The 24,845-nt window shown below is 44.5% G+C and overlaps 1 protein-coding gene across 13 annotated transcripts in view; it reads left to right on the top strand.

Moving 5' to 3' along the window:
- Window positions 1-24,845, top strand: part of LOC118384474 (supervillin-like) — a 46,930-nt gene that overhangs the window by 18,031 nt on the left and 4,054 nt on the right. For 7 of the 13 annotated variants that reach the window (XM_052518668.1, XM_052518679.1, XM_052518678.1 and 4 more), the window contains 24 exons: window positions 387-535; window positions 2,098-2,329; window positions 2,823-3,364; window positions 3,684-3,792; window positions 8,385-8,435; window positions 8,630-8,692; window positions 8,879-8,953; window positions 9,040-9,196; window positions 9,313-9,408; window positions 9,502-9,582; window positions 9,758-9,959; window positions 10,182-10,354; window positions 10,529-10,648; window positions 10,775-10,911; window positions 11,163-11,310; window positions 14,398-14,543; window positions 14,757-14,932; window positions 15,031-15,169; window positions 15,541-15,975; window positions 16,184-16,286; window positions 16,402-16,609; window positions 16,720-16,853; window positions 20,962-21,117; window positions 21,762-21,905. In XM_052518668.1, the coding sequence (XP_052374628.1) occupies window positions 387-535; window positions 2,098-2,329; window positions 2,823-3,364; window positions 3,684-3,792; window positions 8,385-8,435; window positions 8,630-8,692; window positions 8,879-8,953; window positions 9,040-9,196; window positions 9,313-9,408; window positions 9,502-9,582; window positions 9,758-9,959; window positions 10,182-10,354; window positions 10,529-10,648; window positions 10,775-10,911; window positions 11,163-11,310; window positions 14,398-14,543; window positions 14,757-14,932; window positions 15,031-15,169; window positions 15,541-15,975; window positions 16,184-16,286; window positions 16,402-16,609; window positions 16,720-16,853; window positions 20,962-21,117; window positions 21,762-21,905 (3,976 nt within the window). The remainder of the gene's footprint in view (window positions 1-386; window positions 536-2,097; window positions 2,330-2,822; window positions 3,365-3,683; window positions 3,793-8,384; window positions 8,436-8,629; window positions 8,693-8,878; window positions 8,954-9,039; window positions 9,197-9,312; window positions 9,409-9,501; window positions 9,583-9,757; window positions 9,960-10,181; window positions 10,355-10,528; window positions 10,649-10,774; window positions 10,912-11,162; window positions 11,311-14,397; window positions 14,544-14,756; window positions 14,933-15,030; window positions 15,170-15,540; window positions 15,976-16,183; window positions 16,287-16,401; window positions 16,610-16,719; window positions 16,854-20,961; window positions 21,118-21,761; window positions 21,906-24,845) is intronic. The other 6 variants (XM_052518673.1, XM_052518672.1, XM_052518675.1 and 3 more) reach the window with 6 other exon arrangements.

Genomic DNA, 24,845 nt, shown 5'->3' with positions numbered 1-24,845 from the left:
AAGGGAGCTCTGGTTACACTGTGACCTGCAGGCCTGGCATTCTATCCCTCTCCTCTACCTTCTTACATAGGCCACCCACAGCTCCTTACAGATCCCTGGTTTATTCACCAGCTATCGCACCCACTTCCTCTGCCTACTGCACCTCCATTCACATTCCAGGAAAGAGGGACACTTTAAATGAAAGAGATGAAAAAAGGAGAGGACATTTTGTCATTTCTCATTGACTATTTTATGCTCTGTTTGATCTAAATGTTGATTATACAGCTGTGACAAAGGCATTATTGTTCAAGATGTAGTATTACCTATCAAATATGAACATAAATGTTATGAATGACTATTTCTCTCGCTCTTTCTTTCTCTCGTCTCCGTCTTTCTCTCTGTTGCAGGAGCTAGAGAAGTCAGCAGCCCCTGAGGCCTCCTCCTTTCTGAAGCCTCGCTCTGGCAGCGTCGCGTATGAACGCAGAGTACGCCGTGGCAACGAGCACCGCTCACTCACTCAGCCAATCACCTGTGAGGAGATGGTTGTGGCCACCAGGTGAGCAGGGTCAAGGGTCACACCTCTGGTCAATGTACAACGATATATTGTATCTGTTGGCAATGAGGTGTTGGCATACCGTATGCAAAAAAACATAGCCTCTCACACATTAAAATTCCTTGCCCAGTGGGTTATGGAATCCACATGGAATGGTCATGAGATCATAACTGATTATAGTTGTGATACGGTTTATGGTATTTGGTTTATGTATAGCATTCTAGATAAAGCATTTTGGTATGGTACCGCTTAGGTGTAAACTCCCCTAAAGAGGGGACTAGCATGCGTTTGGTACCTGTTCCGACCGACATTTTCACATATGAAACTAGCAGCCCTAGTTCTCTTCCGCCTGTGTGACTCAGGCTGTGAAATCTTACACCACTTGAAGCTGGGTTATGTCCCACCTACCATTTCATTCGCTCTTCCGACTGTCCATCAACTCCTGGCTGACAAAGCACATGCCTGCAATTCTTTAGATCCTAGCGCAGCAGGAGAGGGTGGGTTCGTCGCTCTAGGACATTCAGATAACAATTTATCACCAATTTTATCAAAGTAACCTAAAATAATTCATAGATATTAAACAAAAAAACGATTTATATTTGTCATAGATGGACAGGATTAATATGAGATGAAAGGCCAAGCTAGAGCCCTGTGTGATTTTCAGAAGGGTGCAGAAGTTTTAAACGAGAGAGACCTTAAGAAAATATGCCACATTTTTTCGGACACTAAACATACAAATTATTTATTTTACAGTTATAAGGAAGGTGAAATCTTATAGTTAAGTTATTTTATCATTTGATTGTACTATATTTAGAATGCATTGAAGTAATTCCAAGTCTTATTCATACAGTTTTGTTGAGTAGGAAATACATGATATAAAACATTTTGTATTTGTGTCAAATTTGTACTGTGTTCTTGAGCTTGTGTCCTCAAAAGTGACTACACCTCAGGAATTTAAAACAATTTTTACCAGAAAGGTGAGATTTTAATATTTCTCACAGTAAAAACATTTTTTATGGCCCTCTTATTATAAAAATTAATTTAGTGTATGTCTATTTAGGTAGAGATCTACATTTTGCCATTACATTGAGCAGGTTTAATGTGGCACTGTTTTTTATTGGAAACCTAGAGCTGGCAGGGTTTGTTCACTCATAATGACGTCCTGTCTGGCTAACTACATGTAGTCTAGTGGTTAGAGCGTTGTGCCAATAACCGAAAGATTGCTGGATCAAATCCCCGAGCTGACAAGGTAAAAATCTATCATTCTGCCCCTGAACAAGGCAGTTAACACACTGTTCCCCAGAAGGCTGTCATTGTAAATAAGAATTTGTCCTTTACTGAGTTAGACAGAGATTCCTATCCCTAATTAGAACAGGGGGCAGTCAGAGAGGAGGCTAAAACACTGATTTACTGCCATGCATTAAAAATATCTCACATTGTGTTCCACAGTTCCTGTCAATCCACATTTGAATTAACATGGCTGTTTCTCTGTTTTAACTATTAACTCTTCATCCATGACTTCCATTCACCACCTTCTCCTACCTATCTACCCCATATCCCTGCAGCACCCCCCAGCCAGGAGAGTCAGGCGAGGCCCAGGCTGTGCAGGCCGAGGCGGAGGCAGTGGAGGACGATGAGAACAATAAGCTGACTATGAGCGAGAAGCTGGCTCTGTTCAACAAGCTGTCCCTGCCAGGGAACCTGGGGGATGCCGCTCCCCATGCCCCCACAGAGAGACGCAGGCAGAAGGGGGCGCGCTACCGCACACAGCCCATCACCGTGGACGAGGTCAGCCTGGTGAGTGGGAGTGGGACCAAGACATCCTCAGAGGAATGGAAGAGGGAATATTAGAGATGATTGGCAATTGCGTGTGTGTCACTCTTTTGCTGAGAAATGTGGATTGTGACACAGGTGAGTGTGTGTATGAGTGCGAGTGAGTGTGTGTGTGTATACTGGATGTTGACGTGAGCATGAGGGAGTGAGTAAGTGTATGTGTACACCAAACTGAATGTCACACTCTGTGCTTCTAACTGTTGTGAGCACTTGATTGATCAATAGTTTTATTTGATCAGTATCAAGCCAGTATCGACCATAACACTGTCCAGAGGGGAACACTACACTCGCGTCCAATTCAATCACACTAAAATTAGACAGGTCCAAATGGATGACTCAGAAATATGTAGGAACCTCTTCTTCTTATAGTTTTCATACTAATTTACACTATTGTGATGAGTAGAATCTATAATCTCCATGTCTCTGACAGTATTCTCCTCGCTTTGTCCTCCCTCAGCTCCAGAAAGGCCCCATCCGACTGCCCCCGCTGCGCCTGTCCCCCACCCTGTCCGACAGGCAGCAGGAGCGGTCCATCAATCTGAGGCCCAGTGAGGTGCGTCAGGCCCAGCCTCAACCCGATGTGGAGCCTGCCACAGGACCTGACCTGTCCCAGCAGGGCCAGCAGCAGCGCAGGGACTCTGAGCCAGGAGAGATCAGAGGCATCCTGAGGAACAGCGCCTCTGGAGCACCAGTATGGGACCGAGACAGAGACACTATGTGGGAGGACAGACAGCAGGACCAGGATGGAGGAGGGGAGGGGGGGAACGAGGTGGAGGAGAGGAGGGCAGAAAGACATGACAATGTACCAGTGCCTTGTAGAGAGAGACCAGCCTCCTCGGCCCCCTGGAGGCAGAGGAACAGGAACAGGAGGGAGACGGTGGCCGTGTGTAGCCCAGCCAGGTCCTCCTCAGAGCAGGGTCACCCCCAGGAGGAGAGGCCTTCCCTGGCTGAACAGAGAAAGCAGATGGACCCCCCTGGGAACACCTCTGGGAGAGACAGGTACACAATTAACACAGAGCCAACATACGGGCCTTTTAAATTGTGTTTGTGTGTGAACGTTGAGGGAACGTTGTGACCCTGAGCGTGTATTGACATTTGTGTGCTGCAAGAGGGATCTCTATTGCTGAGTGTCATGGAAGGTTGTGTGTGTGTGTGTGTGTGTGTGTGTGTGTGTGTGTGTGTGTGTGTGTGTGTGTGTGTGTGTGTGTGTGTGTGTGTGTGTGTGTGTGTGTGTGTGTGTGTGTGTGCGAGCAAGCATGAGCACGAGAGAGAGATTTGCATGGCTATTTTTTTAGACCTCCCCTCTGCCTCTGTGCAGGCTGTCAGATGCTTCCAGGGAGGAGGGAGAGGAGGAGAAGTGGGGCAGGGTGAGAAGAGACACTCCTCCCAGACAACACGTCCAGGTGACCTTGGCGGACCAGAGGAAGGTAAGACCAGCGGCCGTCTTACTGGACCTCGCTTTAGTCTAAACACACAGACACACCTCAGTCAGAGCAGGCAGCTACTGGGAATGGTGGACAGTGGATAGATGCTGACATCACTGTTTTGCATTGGAAATCTCGCACGGACTGAGCTCATGTGTTTTGGAGCCAGTTGGTTGGCTGTTTATAGTTGATTTGGGTCTGCACTTGTGTTTAGCATCTTGAATATGTTGGCTCAGAATTACAGTGGGGCAAATCCAGTCTTAGCCTGGAAAGCAGAGCAGCGGACAGCTGTGGACATATCATTCTCAGTCAGATATAGATATATAGATCCACAGGAGGCTCCCAGACAATCCCTAGTCCCCAGGGTCTGTGATACTAAAGGCTTGGCCACCACTGTAACACACCAGCCCAGAGAAAAGGCCCTGGCTTCCACTTGTAATCTCTAATCCTCTGGGTGGCTGTCTGGAACCAGTGGGTTTAGTGTAACCTGTCAGCCAGGGAAAGAAGGGAGGATGAGGGTCACCAGGGGGACCGATCACAGGGGAGATAAGAGGGGATGCTGTCCGCACGCCACCCAGGAATGATATCGAAATAGGATATTTATTTAGAACAAGGTTGAAAGGTGCCGTTGTGCGTGGCCAGGTAGGAGGAATTCGTTAGCTGTCATATCTGTTCTTGAAGGTTGAACAGATATGTTGTGTGGGCTGGTTCAGCAAGCAGTGCTTAATTTGAGAGTTTGTTAAAGTTTTGCCATTCTACTGAAACTAAAAGAGCATCATAATATCATAGCACCTCTACACCAGCCCTATATCTTACTATGGTATGTGTTTAATATCATAGCACCTCCACACCAGCCCTATATCTTACTATGGTATGTGTTTAATATCATAGCACCTCTACACCAGCCCTATACCTTACTATGGTATGTGTTTAATATCATAGCACCTCCACACCAGCCCTATACCTTACTATGTTATGTGTTTAATATCATAGCACCTCCACACCAGCCCTATATCTTACTATGGTATGTGTTTAATATCATAGCACCTCTACACCAGCCCTATATCTTACTATGGTATGTGTTTAATATCATAGCACCTCTACACCAGCCCTATATCTTACTATGGTATGTGTTTAATATCATAGCACCTCTACACCAGCCCTATATCTTACTATGGTATGTGTTTAATATCATAGCACCTCTACACCAGCCCTATATCTTACTATGGTATGTGTTTAATATCATAGCACCTCTACACCAGCCCTATACCTTACTATGGTATGTGTTTAATATCATAGCACCTCTACACCAGCCCTATATCTTACTATGGTATGTGTTTAATATCATAGCACCTCCACACCAGCCCTATATCTTACTATGGTATGTGTTTAATATCATAGCACCTCTACACCAGCCCTATATCTTACTATGGTATGTGTTTAATATCATAGCACCTCTACACCAGCCCTATATCTTACTATGGTATGTGTTTAATATCATAGCACCTCCACACCAGCCCTACATCTTACTATGGTATGTGTTTAATATCATAGCACCTCCACACCAGCCCTATACCTTACTATGGTATGTGTTTAATATCATAGCACCTCTACACCAGCCCTATACCTTACTATGGTATGTGTTTAATATCATAGCACCTCCACACCAGCCCTATATCTTACTATGGTATGTGTTTAATATCATAGCACCTCCACACCAGCCCTATATCTTACTATGGTATGTGTTTAATATCATAGCACCTCTACACCAGCCCTATACCTTACTATGGTATGTGTTTAATATCATAGCACCTCTACACCAGCCCTATACCTTACTATGGTATGTGTTTAATATCATAGCACCTCTACACCAGCCCTATACCTTACTATGGTATGTGTTTAATATCATAGCACCTCTACACCAGCCCTATATCTTACTATGGTATGTGTTTAATATCATAGCACCTCTACACCAGCCCTATACCTGTCCCATGGTATGGTATGTGTTTAATATCATAGCACCTCCACACCAGCCCTATATCTGTCCCATGGTATGTGTTTAATATCATAGCACCTCTACACCAGCCCTATACCTTACTATGGTATGTGTTTAATATCATAGCACCTCTACACCAGCCCTATACCTTACTATGGTATGTGTTTAATATCATAGCACCTCTACACCAGCCCTATATCTTACTATGGTATGTGTTTAATATCATAGCACCTCTACACCAGCCCTATACCTGTCCCATGGTATGGTATGTGTTTAATATCATAGCACCTCTACACCAGCCCTATACCTGTCCCATGGTATGGTATGTGTTTAATATCATAGCACCTCTACACCAGCCCTATACCTTACTATGGTATGTGTTTAATATCATAGCACCTCCACACCAGCCCTATATCTTACTATGGTATGTGTTTAATATCATAGCACCTCCACACCAGCCCTATATCTTACTATGGTATGTGTTTAATATCATAGCACCTCTACACCAGCCCTATATCTTACTATGGTATGTGTTTAATATCATAGCACCTCCACACCAGCCCTATATCTTACTATGGTATGTGTTTAATATCATAGCACCTCTACACCAGCCCTATATCTTACTATGGTATGTGTTTAATATCATAGCACCTCTACACCAGCCCTATACCTTACTATGTTATGTGTTTAATATCATAGCACCTCCACACCAGCCCTATATCTTACTATGGTATGTGTTTAATATCATAGCACCTCCACACCAGCCCTATATCTTACTATGGTATGTGTTTAATATCATAGCACCTCCACACCAGCCCTATATCTTACTATGGTATGTGTTTAATATCATAGCACCTCTACACCAGCCCTATATCTTACTATGGTATGTGTTTAATATCATAGCACCTCCACACCAGCCCTATATCTTACTATGGTATGTGTTTAATATCATAGCACCTCTACACCAGCCCTATATCTTACTATGGTATGTGTTTAATATCATAGCACCTCTACACCAGCCCTATACCTGTCCCATGGTATGGTATGTGTTTAATATCATAGCACCTCCACACCAGCCCTATATCTGTCCCATGGTATGTGTTTAATATCATAGCACCTCTACACCAGCCCTATACCTTACTATGGTATGTGTTTAATATCATAGCACCTCTACACCAGCCCTATATCTTACTATGGTATGTGTTTAATATCATAGCACCTCTACACCAGCCCTATATCTTACTATGGTATGTGTTTAATATCATAGCACCTCCACACCAGCCCTATACCTTACTATGGTATGTGTTTAATATCATAGCACCTCCACACCAGCCCTATATCTTACTATGGTATGTGTTTAATATCATAGCACCTCCACACCAGCCCTATATCTTACTATGGTATGTGTTTAATATCATAGCACCTCCACACCAGCCCTATATCTTACTATGGTATGTGTTTAATATCATAGCACCTCCACACCAGCCCTATATCTTACTATGGTATGTGTTTAATATCATAGCACCTCCACACCAGCCCTATATCTTACTATGGTATGTGTTTAATATCATAGCACCTCTACACCAGCCCTATATCTTACTATGGTATGTGTTTAATATCATAGCACCTCCACACCAGCCCTATATCTTACTATGGTATGTGTTTAATATCATAGCACCTCCACACCAGCCCTATATCTTACTATGGTATGTGTTTAATATCATAGCACCTCTACACCAGCCCTATACCTTACTATGGTATGTGTTTAATATCATAGCACCTCCACACCAGCCCTATATCTTACTATGGTATGTGTTTAATATCATAGCACCTCCACACCAGCCCTATATCTTACTATGGTATGTGTTTAATATCATAGCACCTCCACACCAGCCCTATATCTTACTATGGTATGTGTTTAATATCATAGCACCTCTACACCAGCCCTATACCTTACTATGGTATGTGTTTAATATCATAGCACCTCCACACCAGCCCTATATCTTACTATGGTATGTGTTTAATATCATAGCACCTCCACACCAGCCCTATATCTTACTATGGTATGTGTTTAATATCATAGCACCTCCACACCAGCCCTATATCTTACTATGGTATGTGTTTAATATCATAGCACCTCTACACCAGCCCTATATCTTACTATGTATTAAATCACTGAGAGCTACCTTGCTTTACTTAGATATGGGTGCAGTTTCTACTGGTGCTAATGCCCAGGAATGGGCTGAATGGCTCTGAATGGCATGGAATGTTAACAGATAGACTGAGATGCTTCCATGAACACCCCCTTGACCCAATTAGGCCCCCCTAGCTGGACAGTGTTGACAGTTCTCTGGGTGTGTGTGTGTGTGTGTGTGTGTGTGTGTGTGTGTGTGTGTGTGTGTGTGTGTGTGTGTGTGTGTGTGTGTGTGTGTGTGTGTGTGTGTGTGTGTGTGTGTGTGTGTGAGAGACCTCCATACATTTTCTCATCTCTCTTCACCCTCTCTTTCTCCTGTTTGCCATCTCTCTTCACCTGCTCGCTCCTCTCACACTCTTTTTTTTTCTTGGCTTTGCTGACCACACCCCCTCTCTGCTCCTGTAGGAAGACAATGAGATATCCCATGATGCACCAGTCGTCAACCCTCAGTGCTGGGTAAGCGGAGTGCAGGCTCTGTGGCACCCTATTCCCTACATAGTGCACCTCATTGCCTACAAACCTCTGTGTTTGGTTATTTCAACCGAACTTATTACCCTGGTTTGTTGACTATGCTGCTCGTTCAAGTCATATCACATCTATTCTATTCTGTTCTACCCAATCCTGGGCTTATTCCTTTATCCTCCTCCCAGGTTCCTGTCTTTTCCTCTGTCTATTCTAACAGTACACCTCAATATGTCATGTGCTACAATCAGGTGAGTGTGTGTGCAAGCACCCGTTCAGGTGTGTGAGTGTGAAGTGTGTCCATTGCACGCCATTGCCCCTCAATAGTCCATTTAAATGTACTTGTTTGAGTGCTGTGATGTGAGTTGTGTTGATACTGCAGTGAAAGATGTTGACGTAGTTCCCCTTCATATATCCTGTTTTCTCTCCCTCCTCAGACCAGCTCTTCCTACGAGGCCCAGGAGGTCTCCTCTCCTACCCAGGTCTGCTCTCAGCCCCAATGGAGACAGAAGGTGACACATACACACACAACAAAAACACACACACATACTGGTAGGTGTTACTGTATGGCATCTGATCCCGTTCTCTGCCCATGCAGCAGACTAGACCAGTAGAAGCGGAGGAGCTGCCACAGGCGTCGGTGGCTGAGCGCATGAGAACCCTACAGGACAGCGAGGAGCAGTGGAAGACCAGAGGGAGAGGAGCCGCCAACGACTCAGCCCAGTACACTGTGGCCGGACGCATGGCGAAAAGAGGTGAGGTTTCCCTCTTTCTCATTTTCTCTGTCTCTCTTTCTCTCGTTCTCTCTTTCTTTCTCTCGTTCTCTCTTTCTTTCCCTCACTCAGACCTGTGTGGGATTGTCCCATTGCAGGTTTGGTGACCCCTGTATCAGACATAGACGAGACCCCTCCATCTCACACTAAGAGACCCTCCACAGGAGCCACAGCAACAGCATGCCCATATGAAGGTAAACATACCCCATCAAGAAAAGAGAAAAAATGTTTGTGTCTGGTTTGTGATTGTAGATCCTATCCCTGACCTCTGGTTCTCCTCTCAACAGAGGTCTCCAGTCACCCTGGGATGGAGGTGGAAGAGGACACAAAGCTGGACAAACTGGATTCCATTGTGGACAGGTTGAATAGTACGTCTTATTATCTATTCTAGGATGATTTGTCCAAACCTCAGATTAAGAGAGGAAGTCTGTCCACTAGTGTCTATTGTATCACTTACTGTGTTTTTCTCAGTGATGCTTTGAGTATCCTAATGAAGTAGAATACCTGTAACTTCTCTCATGTTGTCCCCCTCTCCTCCCCCAGCCGCTCCCCAGGACACGCCCCTGGAGGTGACCTCAGTGGGGGAGAAGGAGGTCATGACCCCTGATGACCAGGAGACATGTGGTGGTTTCTGCAGGGAGGTGTCTCCCCACTCACCCTCTGCCCTCCCTGCTGGGGCTGGAGCTGCCACTGGAACTGACCCAGAACAGGACCTGAGTGCCCTCTGCCAGACCAACACACCCATGTGAGTTTGTTTGTGTGTGTGTGTGTGTGTGTGTGTGGGGGGGGGGCTGTGTGTATGTGTTTACATGTACACTTCTATCTAATTGTATGAGTGTGTTCATTGCCTGTGTTTGTGTCTTAATGCCCCTTTGTGTTGTGTGGGTGCGTGCGTGCGTGCGTGCGTGTGTGTGTGTGTGTGTGTGTGTGTGTGTGTGTGTGTGTGTGTGTGTGTGTGTGTGTGCAGGCTGACATCAGAAGTAGCGCAGCACAGGCGGTCGGTGCGTCCTTCCCGTAGGACCCAGGGCTCCCGGAACCCTCTGCGTGCTCTGGCGGCCCGCGATGACATCAGACAGGACGTCATGGGAGAGAGAATCACCATGGCTACCGTGAACACTAACAGGACACAAGTGGAGAAGTGTGAGTGATGTTAACATATACCAGAGAGATATCTCTCTCTCTTTCTCTCTATTTTTTTTCTCTCTCTCTCTCCTCTCTCCTCTCTCTCTTTCTCTCTTTTCTTTCATCAGTCTTCTCATATACTGTTTACGACTTTCTCATCTCTGATCTCTCTGTCCCATGTCTGAACTCTAGCAGGTCTGGCCAGTACAGAGGACTTCAGTAACGTCCACCTGCGTGATGTCACTTCCACAGAATCAGTGAGGAACAGCAACAACCTGCCCATCAGCAACCTCATGCTCATTCACATCAAAGGTCAGCACAGATTGTGTGTGTGTGCGTGCATATGATTGCGTTTATGAGTGTGTACGTGTGCATGTGCGTGTGTGGATACAAACTCTCTATTCAACATGTGTGTGTGTGTGTCTCCTACGGTGCCAGGTTGGCATCATGTGCAAGTGCGTCTGGTGGAGCCCACAGCCAGGTCTCTGAACAGTGGAGACTGCTTCCTGCTGGTCACACCCACTCACTGCATCCTCTGGAGCGGAGAGTTCGCCAACGCCACAGAGAAAGCCAAGGTACGACTTCCACGCGACACACACATTGTATCACGTACTGGCGGTCTACTCTCTAGATCCCTGTCTTGTATTGTTCATGAGGGATTCCCGTTGGGCGTCTTATTCGTCTGTAATTCAAACTATATATGACTTTTGAATAATACCATTGAAGTACATTTAACATTCTGCAGTTTAACACAATGTGAAGCCACTGATTCATGTCTGTTATAACTGGTGATGATGTTTGCCTGTCTTCTGCTGTCTCGATCCAGGCGTCAGAGCTGGCCTCGTTGATCCAGACACAGGGGGACCTGGGCTGCCTGGCCTGTGAGATCATCCACCTAGAGGAGGGGGTCAATACTGACAACAGCCTGGCCTCTGACTTCTGGAACCTTCTGGGAGGAAAGACACAATACAGAGGTCGGACTAGAATTAGTCACCAACCACTCTGTCACACACTCAGTAGACAAACTATGTGAAAGTCCTATTAAAACAACCAGAACTCCCTTTTAGGTACATCAGTCAGTCAGTCAGTAAGCTAAGTTAGTCAGTCAGTAAACTATAAGTCAGTCAGTCAGTAAACTATAAGTCAGTCAGTCAGTAAACTATAAGTCAGTCAGTCAGTAACCTATAAGTCAGTCAGTCAGTAAACTCAGTCAGTCAGTCAGTCAGTCAGTAAGCTAAGTTAGTCAGTCAGTAAACTATAAGTCAGTCCAGTCAGTCAGTCAGTCAGTAAACTAAGTCAGTCAGTAAGCTAAGTCAGTCAGTCAGTAAGCTAAGTTAGTCAGTCAGTCAGCAAACTAAGTCAGTCAGTCAGTAAACTAAGTCAGTCAGTCAGTAAGCTAAGTTAGTCAGTCAGTCAGTAAACTATAAGTCAGTCCAGTCAGTCAGTCAGTAAACTATAAGTCAGTCCAGTCAGTCAGTCAGTAAACTATAAGTCAGTCCAGTCAGTCGGTCAGTAAACTATAAGTCAGTCAGTCAGTAAACTATAAGTCAGTCAGTCAGTAAACTAAGTCAGTCAGTAAGCTAAGTTAGTCAGTCAGTCAGTAAGCTAAGTTAGTCAGTCAGTAAACTAAGTCAGTCAGTAAGCTAAGTTAGTCAGTCAGTCAGTAAGCTAAGTTAGTCAGTCAGTCAGTAAACTATGTCAGTCAGTAAACTAAGTCAGTCAGTCAGTAAACTAAGTCAGTCAGTAAGCTAAGTTAGTCAGTCAGTCAGTCAGTCAGTAAACTATAAGTCAGTCAGTCAGTAAACTCAGTCAGTCAGTCAGTCAGTAAGCTAAGTTAGTCAGTCAGTCAGTAAACTATAAGTCAGTCCAGTCAGTCAGTCAGTAAACTATAAGTCAGTCCAGTCAGTCAGTCAGTAAACTATAAGTCAGTCAGTCAGTAAACTATAAGTCAGTCAGTCAGTAAACTATAAGTCAGTCAGTCAGTAAACTCAGTCAGTAAGTCAGTCAGTAAGCTAAGTTAGTCAGTCAGTCAGTAAACTATAAGTCAGTCCAGTCAGTCAGTAAACTAAGTCAGTCAGTCAGTAAGCTAAGTTAGTCAGTCAGTCAGTAAGCTAAGTTAGTCAGTCAGTCAGCAAACTAAGTCAGTCAGTCAGCAAACTAAGTCAGTCAGTCAGTAAACTAAGTCAGTCAGTAAGCTAAGTTAGTCAGTCAGTCAGTAAACTATAAGTCAGTCCAGTCAGTCAGTCAGTAAACTATAAGTCAGTCAGTCAGTAAACTATAAGTCAGTCAGTCAGTAAACTAAGTCAGTCAGTAAGCTAAGTTAGTCAGTCAGTCAGTCAGTAAGCTAAGTTAGTCAGTCAGTCAGTAAACTATGTCAGTCAGTAAACTAAGTCAGTCAGTCAGTAAACTAAGTCAGTCAGTAAGCTAAGTTAGTCAGTCAGTCAGTCAGTAAACTATAAGTCAGTCAGTAAACTCAGTCAGTCAGTCAGTAAGCTAAGTTAGTCAGTCAGTCAGTAAACTATAAGTCAGTCCAGTCAGTCAGTCAGTAAGCTAAGTTAGTCAGTCAGTCAGCAAACTAAGTCAGTCAGTCAGCAAACTAAGTCAGTCAGTCAGTAAACTAAGTCAGTCAGTCAGTAAGCTAAGTTAGTCAGTCAGTCAGTAAACTATAAGTCAGTCCAGTCAGTCAGTCAGTCAGTAAACTATAAGTCAGTCCAGTCAGTCAGTCAGTAAACTATAAGTCAGTCCAGTCAGTCAGTCAGTAAACTATAAGTCAGTCAGTCAGTAAACTATAAGTCAGTCAGTCAGTAAACTAAGTCAGTCAGTAAGCTAAGTTAGTCAGTCAGTCAGTCAGTAAGCTAAGTTAGTCAGTCAGTCAGTAAACTAAGTCAGTCAGTCAGTAAGCTAAGTTAGTCAGTCAGTCAGTCAGTAAACTATAAGTCAGTCAGTCAGTAAACTCAGTCAGTCAGTCAGTAAGCTAAGTTAGTCAGTCAGTCAGTAAACTATAAGTCAGTCCAGTCAGTCAGTCAGTAAACTAAGTCAGTCAGTCAGTAAGGTAAGTCAGTCAGTCAGTAAGCTAAGTTAGTCAGTCAGTCAGCAAACTAAGTCAGTCAGTCAGCAAACTAAGTCAGTCAGTCAGTAAACTAAGTCAGTCAGTCAGTAAGCTAAGTTAGTCAGTCAGTCAGTAAACTATAAGTCAGTCCAGCCAGTCAGTCAGTAAACTATAAGTCAGTCCAGTCAGTCAGTCAGTAAACTATAAGTCAGTCAGTCAGTAAACTAAGTCAGTCAGTAAGCTAAGTTAGTCAGTCAGTCAGTAAGCTAAGTTAGTCAGTCAGTCAGTCAGTCAGTAAGCTAAGTTAGTCAGTCAGTCAGTAAACTATGTCAGTCAGTAAACTAAGTCAGTCAGTCAGTAAACTAAGTCAGTCAGTCAGTCAGTCAGTAAACTATAACTCAGTCAGTCAGCAAACAAAGTCAGTCAGTCAGTAAACTAAGTCAGTCAGTCAGTAAGCTATGTTAGTCAGTCAGTCAGTAAACTTTAAGTCAGTCAGTCAGTAAACTATAAGTCAGTCCAGTCAGTCAGTCAGTAAACTAAGTCAGTCAGTCAGTAAACTAAGTCAGTCAGTCAGTAAACTAAGTCAGTCAGTCAGTAAGCTATGTTAGTCAGTCAGTCAGTAAACTATAAGTCAGTCCAGTCAGTCAGTCAGTCAGTAAACTATAAGTCAGTCCAGTCAGTCAGTCAGTAAACTCAGTCAGTCAGTCAGTCAGTAAGCGAAGTTAGTCAGTCAGTCAGTAAGCTAAGTTAGTCAGTCAGTAAACTATAAGTCAGTCCAGTCAGTCAGGCAGTAAACTATAAGTCAGTCCAGTCAGTCAGTCCAGTCAGTAAACTATAAGTCAGTCCAGTCAGTCAGTCAGTAAACAAAGTTAGTCAAACAGCCAGTAAACTAAGTAAGTCAGTCAGTAAGTAAGAAACCAAGAACGTAAGTATGCAAGCAACCAGTAAGTGTCCATTTGCATCTGTCTTTGTGTACTGTTGGTGTGATCGTATATGTGTGTGTTCCCTGTAGGAGCGGGAGCCCCAGAAGAGGATGAGCTGTATGAGAGTGGGGTGGTGGAGTCTAACTGTTTGTACAGGCTGGTGGAGAACAGACTAGTACCCCATGAGCAGGCCTGGGCAGCCATCCCTACTGTCTCCCTACTGGGATCCACTGAGGTCAGTCCCTCCCTGGATTCCCCTGTGTGTTTCTGTGGCTTCTCAGCCATTGCTGCCTACATATCAATCAATGGGTTTTAACTCAAAACAAAGATTCTAAACTGGAATGCCATCTGTCTACTCGTGTGTGTGATTTTCAACACTACAGATAGAATCTGATCTCTGAATGGTTATCTCTCTCTGTCTCTGCTTGTTCCCTTGTCTCTCTACCAGGCCCTGGTGTTTGACTTTGGCAGCGAGGTGTACCTGTGGCATGGGAAGGATGTTGCCCCTGGTGACAGGAATGTGGCTGAACAGCTGGCCCAGCAGGTGTGGGGTGGTCCCTACGACTATAGCAACTGTAGGGTCAACCCACTGGACCCCACACACTGCAACCCCAGCATACAGCCGTAGGTACACACCACACAGGCGCTTACATAGTAAAATACCTCATTTACATACATACTGTTGTATTCATTGATACATTATGTGTGTGATTTGTGTACAGGCAAGGTGAAAGACGGCCCAACTGGGCCCTGTTTGGCTGTGTCTCTGAGCACAAGGAGACAGCCCTCTTCAGGGAGAAGTTTCTGGACTGGGCTGCAGATAAGGAGGAGACGGCTGCAATGGTGGTAGAGGAGGCACAGGTTAGTTACAGAAAGATTAAATGAAATTGTATTTGTCACGTGCTAAATACAACAGCTGTAGACTTTACCGTGAAATTACTTACTTACAAGCCCTTAACCAACATAACGTTTGAAGAAAAATAGGAGTCAAGAAAATATTTACTAAATAAACTAAAGTTTTAAAAAAAAGTTTAAAAAATGCAACAATAAAATACTAATAACGAGGCTATATACAGGGGATACCGGTCCCGAGTCAATGTGCGAAACACATGACTCAAAGCCAAATAGGACCCATCCTGTACAGATTCAGAGTGACTGTGAGAAAGATGCCTGGTCTTCTTTGACTGTATTTCTCCTCTCCCTTCCTCTCTCTACTGTGTCTCTCTGTGCAGACTGCCATGCCAGTGTGGCCCCAGCAGCAGATAGAGGGTGTGTCTCTGTGTGCGTGCGATGCCAAGGCGTTGGTGGCAGGGCAGGGGGTGGCGCTGCCAGGGGACGGGGTGGTCTCTACAGTCCTGGAGGGGGTGGACGTTCGGAGGGGGCATGGGGTCGTACCCCTGGAGGACGGGCGGCAGGTGGAGCTGAGCACTGTTGCCGTGGATACCTGGCACATTCAGGAGTTTGAGGACAGCGAGGCCCAGCTGGAGAGCCCAGGGCAGCTACATGAAGGAGACACATACCTGGTCCGCTGGACCTATACTCTCAGCCCAGCGGATGAAAGCGGGCAGCCTGGGAGGGAGTGCTCTGCTGTCTTCATCTGGCAGGGCCGGCACTCCAGTATCAATGGGCGAGGCGCGTCTGCACTCAGGAGTCATGAGGGAACACAGGTGGGTGGTTCTTCCAATTAAACTCTTAAACCACCCATAGCCTCAGTTAAAACCATAGAGTCACATATAGAACATGCACGTTATAGGATGTCTATGGTTAAACCTGCCTAGCATTTCAGAGGCCTGAGTTTATCCAGTGTTATTGCTGTTGAGTACAGTTGGCTCTCTGACTGATGTTTCTACCTGTGTTGTTGTTGTCCTGTTGAAGGTGATGGTGCCTCAGGGGCAGGAGCCTCCGTGTTTCCTTCAGCTCTTCCAGGGAGGTCTGGTCATCCACAAAGGCTGCCGAGCAGACACCACCAACAACACAGGTGGGATATTACCTTGGCTTTACCTCCTCTGATTTAGGTGGTGTGTGTGTCTGGTTGTGTGTCTGTGTTCTGCATAGATGTGTGTTCCTAACTGCACTCTCTCTGTGTCTTGCAGGGGTCTGGCGTCTGTTCTGTGTGCGTGGGGAGCTGCCTGAGGAGGCCAGTCTGTTGGAGGTGGACTGTAGCTGTGGCGGCCTGCGCTCCCGAGGTTCTCTCATACTGCTCAACAGTCAACAGGGGGCGCTCTACCTGTGGTACGGCTGTAAGGTCCACGCCAGCTCCCGGGAGGCGGGTAAGAGGGCTGTGGAGCGACTCACTCAGATGTAAGTCTCACTTCATGGATGTGTTATTGTGCTTCTGTATGTATTCATTCGTTGGAATGCAAACAGTATTAATACGTGGTTATGTGTGCTTTCTGCTGTCTCTGTGTTAGGTGCCCTCCTGAACTGGGCCTCAGCAGTGATAGCCTTTCGAGGGTGCAGGAAGTGGAGGAAGGGGCGGAGCCTGTGGAGTTCTGGAACGCTATTGGGCAGCAGGACAGGAAGACCTATGACTGCATGCTGCAAGGTACTGAACACACCTCTCAGTTCCTGTTCATACCTAAACAAAACACACCTCTCAGCTCATGTTCATACCTGAACAAAACACACCTCTCAGCTCATGTTCATACCTGAACAAAACACACCTCTCAGCTCATGTTCATACCTGAACAAAACACACATTTACATTTAAGTCATTTAGCAGACGCTCTTATCCAGAGCCACACCTCTCAGCTCCTGTTCATACCTGAACAAAACACATCTCTCAGCTCCTGTTCATACCTGAACAAAACACACCTCTCAGCTCCTGTTCATACCTGAACAAAACACACCTCTCAGCTCCTGTTCATACCTGAACAAAACACACCTCTCAGCTCCTGTTCATACCTGAACAAAACACACCTCTCAGCTCCTGTTCATACCTGAACAAAACACACCTCTCAGCTCCTGTTCATACCTGAACAAAACACACCTCTCAGCTCCTGTTCATACCTGAACAAAACACACCTCTCAGCTCCTGTTCATACCTGAACAAAACACACCTCTCAGCTCCTGTTCATAACTGAACAAAACACACCTCTCAGCTTCTGTTCATACCTGAACAAAACACACCTCTCAGCTTCTGTTCATACCTGAACAAAACACACCTCTCAGCTCCTGTTCATAACTGAACAAAACACACCTCTCAGCTCCTGTTCATACCTGAACAAAACACACCTCTCAGCTCCTGTTCATAACTGAACAAAACACACCTCTCAGCTCCTGTTCATACCTGAACAAAACACACCTCTCAGCTCCTGTTCATAACTGAACAAAACACACCTCTCAGCTTCTGTTCATAACTGAACAAAACACACCTCTCAGCTCCTGTTCATAACTGAACAAAACACACCTCTCAGCTCCTGTTCATACCTGAACAAAACACACCTCTCAGCTCCTGTTCATAACTGAACAAAACACACCTCTCAGCTCCTGTTCATACCTGAACAAAACACACCTCTCAGCTCCTGTTCATAACTGAAAAAAACACACCTCTCAGCTCCTGTTCATAACTGAACAAAACACACCTCTCAGCTCCTGTTCATACCTGAACAAAACACACCTCTCAGCTCCTGTTCATACCTGAACAAAACACACCTCTCAGCTCCTGTTCATACCTGAACAAAACACACCTCTCAGCTCCTGTTCATAACTGAACAAAACACACCTCTCAGCTCCTGTTCATAACTGAACAAAACACACCTCTCAGCTCCTGTTCATAACTGAACAAAACACACCTCTCAGCTCCTGTTCATACCTGAACAAAACACACCTCTCAGCTCCTGTTCATACCTGAACAAAACACACCTCTCAGCTCCTGTTCATAACTGAACAAAACACACCTCTCAGCTTCTGTTCATAACTGAACAAAACACACCTCTCAGCTCCTGTTCATAACTGAACAAAACACACCTCTCAGCTCCTGTTCATACCTGAACAAAACACACCTCTCAGCTCCTGTTCATAACTGAAAAAACACACCTCTCAGCTCCTGTTCATAACTGAACAAAACACACCTCTCAGCTCCTGTTCATACCTGAACAAAACACACCTCTCAGCTCCTGTTCATACCTGAACAAAACACACCTCTCAGCTCCTGTTCATACCTGAACAAAACACACCTCTCAGCTCCTGTTCATAACTGAACAAAACACACCTCTCAGCTCCTGTTCATAACTGAACAAAACACACCTCTCAGCTCCTGTTCATAACTGAACAAAACACACCTCTCAGCTCCTGTTCATACCTGAACAAAACACACCTCTCAGCTCCTGTTCATAACTGAACAAAACACACCTCTCAGCTCCTGTTCATAACTGAACAAAACACACCTCTCAGCTTCTGTTCATAACTGAACAAAACACACCTCTCAGCTCCTGTTCATAACTGAACAAAACACACCTTTCAGCTCCTGTTCATACCTGAACAAAACACACCTCTCAGCTCCTGTTCATAACTGAAAAAAACACACCTCTCAGCTCCTGTTCATACCTGAACAAAACACACCTCTCAGCTCCTGTTCATACCTGAACAAAACACACCTCTCAGCTCCTGTTCATAACTGAAAAAAACACACCTCTCAGCTCCTGTTCATAACTGAAAAAAACACACCTCTCAGCTCCTGTTCATACCTGAACAAAACACACCTCTCTGCTCCTGTTCATACCTGAACAAAACACACCTCTCAGCTCCTGTTCATACCTGAACAAAACACACATTCAAATACAGTGCCGTGAAAAAGTATTTGACCCCTTTCTAATTTTCTCTATCTTGCATATGTTTGATGCTGAATGTTATCAGATCTTCAAGCAAAACCTAATATTAGATGAAGGGAACCTGAGTGAACAAATAACACAACAATGACATACTTATTTCATTTATTTAATAAACCAAGTTATGCAACACACAATGCCCCTGTGTGAAAAAGTCATTGCCCCCTTACACTCAATTACTGGTTTGGCCACATTTAGCTACAATGACTCCAAGCAAACGCTTCCTGTAGTTTTTGATCAGTCACTCGCATCGCTGTGGAGGAACTTTGGCCCAGTCTTCCATGCAGAACTGTTGAAACTCAGTAATATTTGTGGGTTTTCAAGCATGAACTGCTCATTTCAAGTCTTGCCACAACATCTCAATTGGGATTAGGTCTGGACTAGGCAATTGCGAGACGTAAAATGTGTTGCTTTTTAGCCATTTTCATGTAGACTTGCTTATATGTGTTTTGGATCATTGTCGTGAAGCATGACTCATCTGCGCTTCAGCTCACAGACAGATGGCCTGAGATTCTCCTGTAGAATTCTCTGATACATAGCGGAATTCCTCCAGGACTTGAGTCGGCGAAGCATCCCCAAACCATCACACTACTGCCACAATGCATGACCTTTGGTATGAGGCTCTTACTGTGGAATGCAGTGTTTGGTTTTAGCCAGACATAATGGAACCCATGTCGTCCAAAAAGTTAGACTTTTGAATCATCTGTCCATAAAACATTCTTCCAAGAGTCTTGATGATCATCCAGGTGCTTCCAGGTGCTTCCTGCTCCCGAGGCAGCAGCTACACTTCCTGGGGTCCAAAGCACACCACATTACATATAAAACAGTGAACTATGTTTGTACTGAATGAGCTAAAGATAAAACAGGACATCATATAACATCCCTACACCACCACATATCCACAACACAAAATGTTCACTACCACCATACAACAATATCACAATGTATGCGTATGTGTGTGTCTGTTACCTGTGCCTGCTTTTTAAATCTGATTCTACTGCTTGCACCAGTTACCTGATGTGGAATAGAGTTCCATGTAGTCATGGCTCTATGTAGACATGTATCAGAGACTTCTACAGGAGGTCAGGCCATCCATCTGTGAGCTGAAGCTGAAGCACAGCTGGGTCATGCAGCAAGACAATGATCCAAAACACACAATGGAGTCTACGCGAAAATGGCTAAAAAGCAACAAATTTGAAGTTTTGAAATGGCCTAGTCAAAGTCCAGACCTAATTAATCCCAATTGAGATGTTGTGGCAGGACTTGAAACGAGCAGTTCATGCTTGAAAACCCACAAATGTTGCTGAGTTAAAGAAGTTCTGCATGGAAGAGTGGGCCAAAATTCCTCCACAGCGATGTGAGAGACTGATCAACAACTACAGGAAGCATTTGGTTGCAGTCAATGTGGCACAACCAGTTATTGAGTGTAAGGGGGAAATTACTTTTTCACACAGGGGAATTGGATGTTGCATGACTTTGTTAATTAAATATATACAATAAGTATACATTTTTTTGGTTATTTGTAAACTCAGGTTCCTTTTATATAATATTAGGTTTTGATTGAAGATCTGACAACATTCAATTCTAAAAATATGCAAAAGTAGAGAAAATCACAAAGGGGGCACGTACTTTTTCACGGCACTGTATTTAACAGAATACCTGAAAGCTCAGAATAACCTGAACAGATATCCCAGCCCAAATGTCTTCTTTTTAAATGAACACACATATGACTAATGTAAGAAGGTTTACACCAGCTGGACCTGACTGAGTGCTGGAAGGTTGAGAGGTTGATGTGATGAGATGCTGTGTGTTGTTATCTCTCAGATCCAGGGAAGTATAACTTCACGCCACGCCTCTTCCATCTGAGTGGCCGTTCCGGAACCTTCCAGGGGGAGGAGCTGCAGAACCCTGCACGGTTGCCAGGGGTTGTCATGGCGATGCCCTTTGTCCAGGAGAGCCTGTACTTTGTGCCACAGCCAGGTGAGTGTCCGCTCAAAGCCCAAACACACACATGTATGCATGCACGCACGCATAAACACAACTTCCATTGTTATCACGAGGACTCGAGGTACAAAACACTCACCTAATATCCCTCCTTTTCTTTCCCTTTCTCACCCTCCTTTTCTTTCCCTTTCTCTCTCTCTCTCTCTCTCTCTCTCTCTCTCTCTCTCTCTCTCTCTCTCTCTCTCTCTCTCTCTCTCTCTCTCTCGCTCGCTGTTTCTCTCTCTCTCTCTCTCTCTCTCTCTCTCTCTCTCTCTCTCTCTCTCTCTCTCTCTCTCTCGCTTGCTGTTTCTCTCTCTCTCTCTCCCTCTCTCGCTCGCTGTTTCTCTCGCTCGCTGTTTCTCTCTCTCTCGCTCGCTGTTTCTCTCTCTCTCTCTCTCTCTCTCTCTCTCTCTCCCTCTCTCTCTCTCTGTTTCTCTCTCTCTCTCCCTCTCTTTCTGTTTCTCTCTCTCTCTCTCCCTCTCTCTCTGTTTCTCTCTCTCTCTCCCTCTCTCTCTGTTTCTCTCTCTCTCTCTCTCCTCTCTCTCTCTCGCTCACTGTTTCTCTCTCTCTCTCTCCCTCTCCCTCTCACTCACTCTCTCTCTCTTTCTCTCTCTGTCTCTCTCTCTCTTATCCCTCTCCAGCCCTGTTCCTGCTGGATAACTGTATGGAGCTGTATCTGTGGCAGGCAGGTGAGCCTGAGGACAGCCAGACCACTGGCTCAGTCTGTATCCGCTGGGCGAATGAGAGGAGGTGTGCTATGCAGACAGTGCTCCAGTACTGCAAAGGTGAGAGCATGTAGACAAAGCAAGGCAGCAAATAGAATATTTATTTTTTATTTGACCTTTATTTATCCAGGTTTTTCTCATTAAGATAACATCTCTTTTCCAAGAGAGACCTGGTCCAATAGCAGCAGGGGGAACAACGTTTCAGACAAAACAACTTACATACACTAACACAACATTAAACACAACTATAAACACACAGTACAACAAAAACATTTTACTTGACTAAAAACAGCTGTCCGAAAGACAATTACACTCTTCTATGATATATACATCGATCAAGGGTTTAAACTCCACCAACGAAACAAGATCATCAAATTTTTTAATGTTCAGGAGAGAGTTCCTGGACCACGGAGCTAAGTAACTAAAACTATTTCTACCATGACCTGTTCTAATTGTTGGTTCTGTTAGAAGCACATGAGAATGGGATTGTAATTGATATTTATTTACAGACCTGACTAAAAAAAGAACAGAGATAAAATGGCATTTTACCTAATATGGCCTTATAAAGGTGTATACCAGTGTTTAAGCCTATGCAAGGTCAATGACGACCGGCCAACAGCTCTGTAGAGATCACAATGATGATCAAGTTTGCGGACGACACAACAGTGGTAGGCTTGATTACCAACAACGACGAGACGGCCTACAGGGAGGAGGTGAGGGCCCTCGGAGTGTGGTGTCAGGAAAATAACCTCACACTCAACGTCAACAAAACTAAGGAGATGATTGTGGACTTCAGGAAACAGCAGAGGGAACACCCCCCTATCCACATCAGTAGTGGAGAGGGTAGCAAGTTTTAAGTTCCTCGGCATACACATCACAGACAAACTGAATTGGTCCACTCACACTGACAGCGTCGTGAAGAAAGCACAGCAGCGCCTCTTCAACCTCAGGAGGCTGAAGAAATTCGGCTTGTCACCAAAAGCACTCACAAACTTCTACAGATGCACAATCGAGAGCATCCTGGCGGGCTGTATCACCGCCTGGTACGGCAACTGCTCCGCCCTCAACCGTAAGGCTGTCCAGAGGGTAGTGAGGTCTGCACAACGCATCACCGGGGGCAAACTACCTGCCCTCCAGGACACCTACACCACCCGATGTTACAGGAAGGCCATAAAGATCATCAAGGACATCAACCACCCGAGCCACTGCCTGTTCACCCCGCTATCATCCAGAAGGCGAGGTCAGTACAGGTGCATCAAAGCGGGGACCGAGAGACTGAAAAACAGCTTCTATCTCAAGGCCATCAGACTGTTAAACAGCCACCACTAACACCGCTGACTCAACTCCAGCCACTTTAATAATGGGAATTGATGGGAATGATGTAAATATATCACTAGCCACTTTAAACAATGCTACCTTATATAATGTTACTTACCCTACATTATTAATCTCATATGTATATGTATATACTGTACTCTATATCATCTACTGCATCTTTATGTAATACATGTATCACTAGTCACTTTAACTATGCCACTTTGTTTACATACTCATCTTATATGTATATACTGTACTCAATACCATCTACTGTATCTTGCCTATGCTGCTCTGTACCATCACTCATTCATATATCCTTATGTACATATTCTTTATCCCCTTACACTGTGTATAAGACAGTAGTTTAGGAATTGTTAGTTAGATTACTTGTTGGTTATTACTGCATTGTCGGAACTAGAAGCACAAGCATTTCGCTACACTCGCATTAACATCTGCTAACCATGTGTATGTGACAAATAAATTTGATTTGATTCGACGTTTTTGATTTGTAATGAACCTGAGGGCTGCATGATACACTGAATCTAGTGCTCTCAGGGTAGCGTTTGAGGCCTGTGTGTATATATATATATATATGTGTAAAGAACATCACTAAAATCTAAAACTGCCAGTAATGTACATCGTACCAGCTCCTTCCTGGCCTCAAAAGAAAAACAAGCCTTATACCGGTATTAAAAACCTATTCTCAGCTTGAGCTTCCTTATCAAGTTCATTACATGCACCGTGAAGCTCAGCTTATCATCAACCCACACACACAAATATTTGTACACTTGCTCTATAGTATGTTCTGCCAATGCGGAAATGACATGATTAGTAACATGCCTGACATTTGAAAATAGCGTGCATTTTGTTTTACCTGAATTTAGAACCAGTTTTAAATCCTACAGATTCTGTTGTATGATGTTAAATGCTGTTTGGGCATTTTCAAAAGCCGAAGATAAACTACTACCACTTGAATAAAGATCACTGTCATCTGCATAAAAATTAACATCCGCTGTTTAAATAAGATCCCCAATGTTGTTGATATACAAAATGAACAACAGTGGGCCCAAAATAGTACCTTGCGGAACACCTGAGCACACCTCTATAGATTTACAACCATCTGTCATTGCCCATTGTGTACGATTTGATAGGTGATTTATAAACCAGTCTAGAGCATGACCAGTAATTCCACAACATTTGAACCTTTGCACTAACACAGCATGGTCCACGGTGTCAAAAGCCTTCGACAAATCAATAAAGACAGACACACAATGTAACTTCTTATCAAGAGCATAGTGGATGTCATTTAAAACCTTCAATGTTGCTGAAACAGTGCTGTGGCCACACCTAAAACCAGATTGCATTCCATTTAAAATGTTGTTTTCTTGGAAGTAGGCCTTTAGCTGCCTACTAGCTAAGGACTCCAGTACCTTTGACAGTACAGACTATTTTGATATGGGTCGGTAGTTGTCAAGTAGCGAAGGATCTCCACCTTTCAGGAGAGGCAGTATAAAAGCAGATTTCCATAACTTGGAGATTTCCTTAACGTTAAGCGTGAGCTTAAAAATACATGTTAAGCGTTGAGCAATGATGTCTGCAGATAGGTGCAGGAAGCGGGGGTCTAGTTCATCAGGGCCAGGGGATTTTTCCCATCAATTTCTTTCAGTGCTTTACACACTTCTG

The sequence above is a fragment of the Oncorhynchus keta genome, chromosome 5, assembly GCF_023373465.1.
Source record: "Oncorhynchus keta strain PuntledgeMale-10-30-2019 chromosome 5, Oket_V2, whole genome shotgun sequence".
Classification (NCBI taxonomy): Eukaryota; Metazoa; Chordata; class Actinopteri; order Salmoniformes; family Salmonidae; genus Oncorhynchus; species Oncorhynchus keta.
Note: the sequence above shows the minus strand (reverse complement) of the source record. Positions and strands in the feature narration are given on the sequence as shown.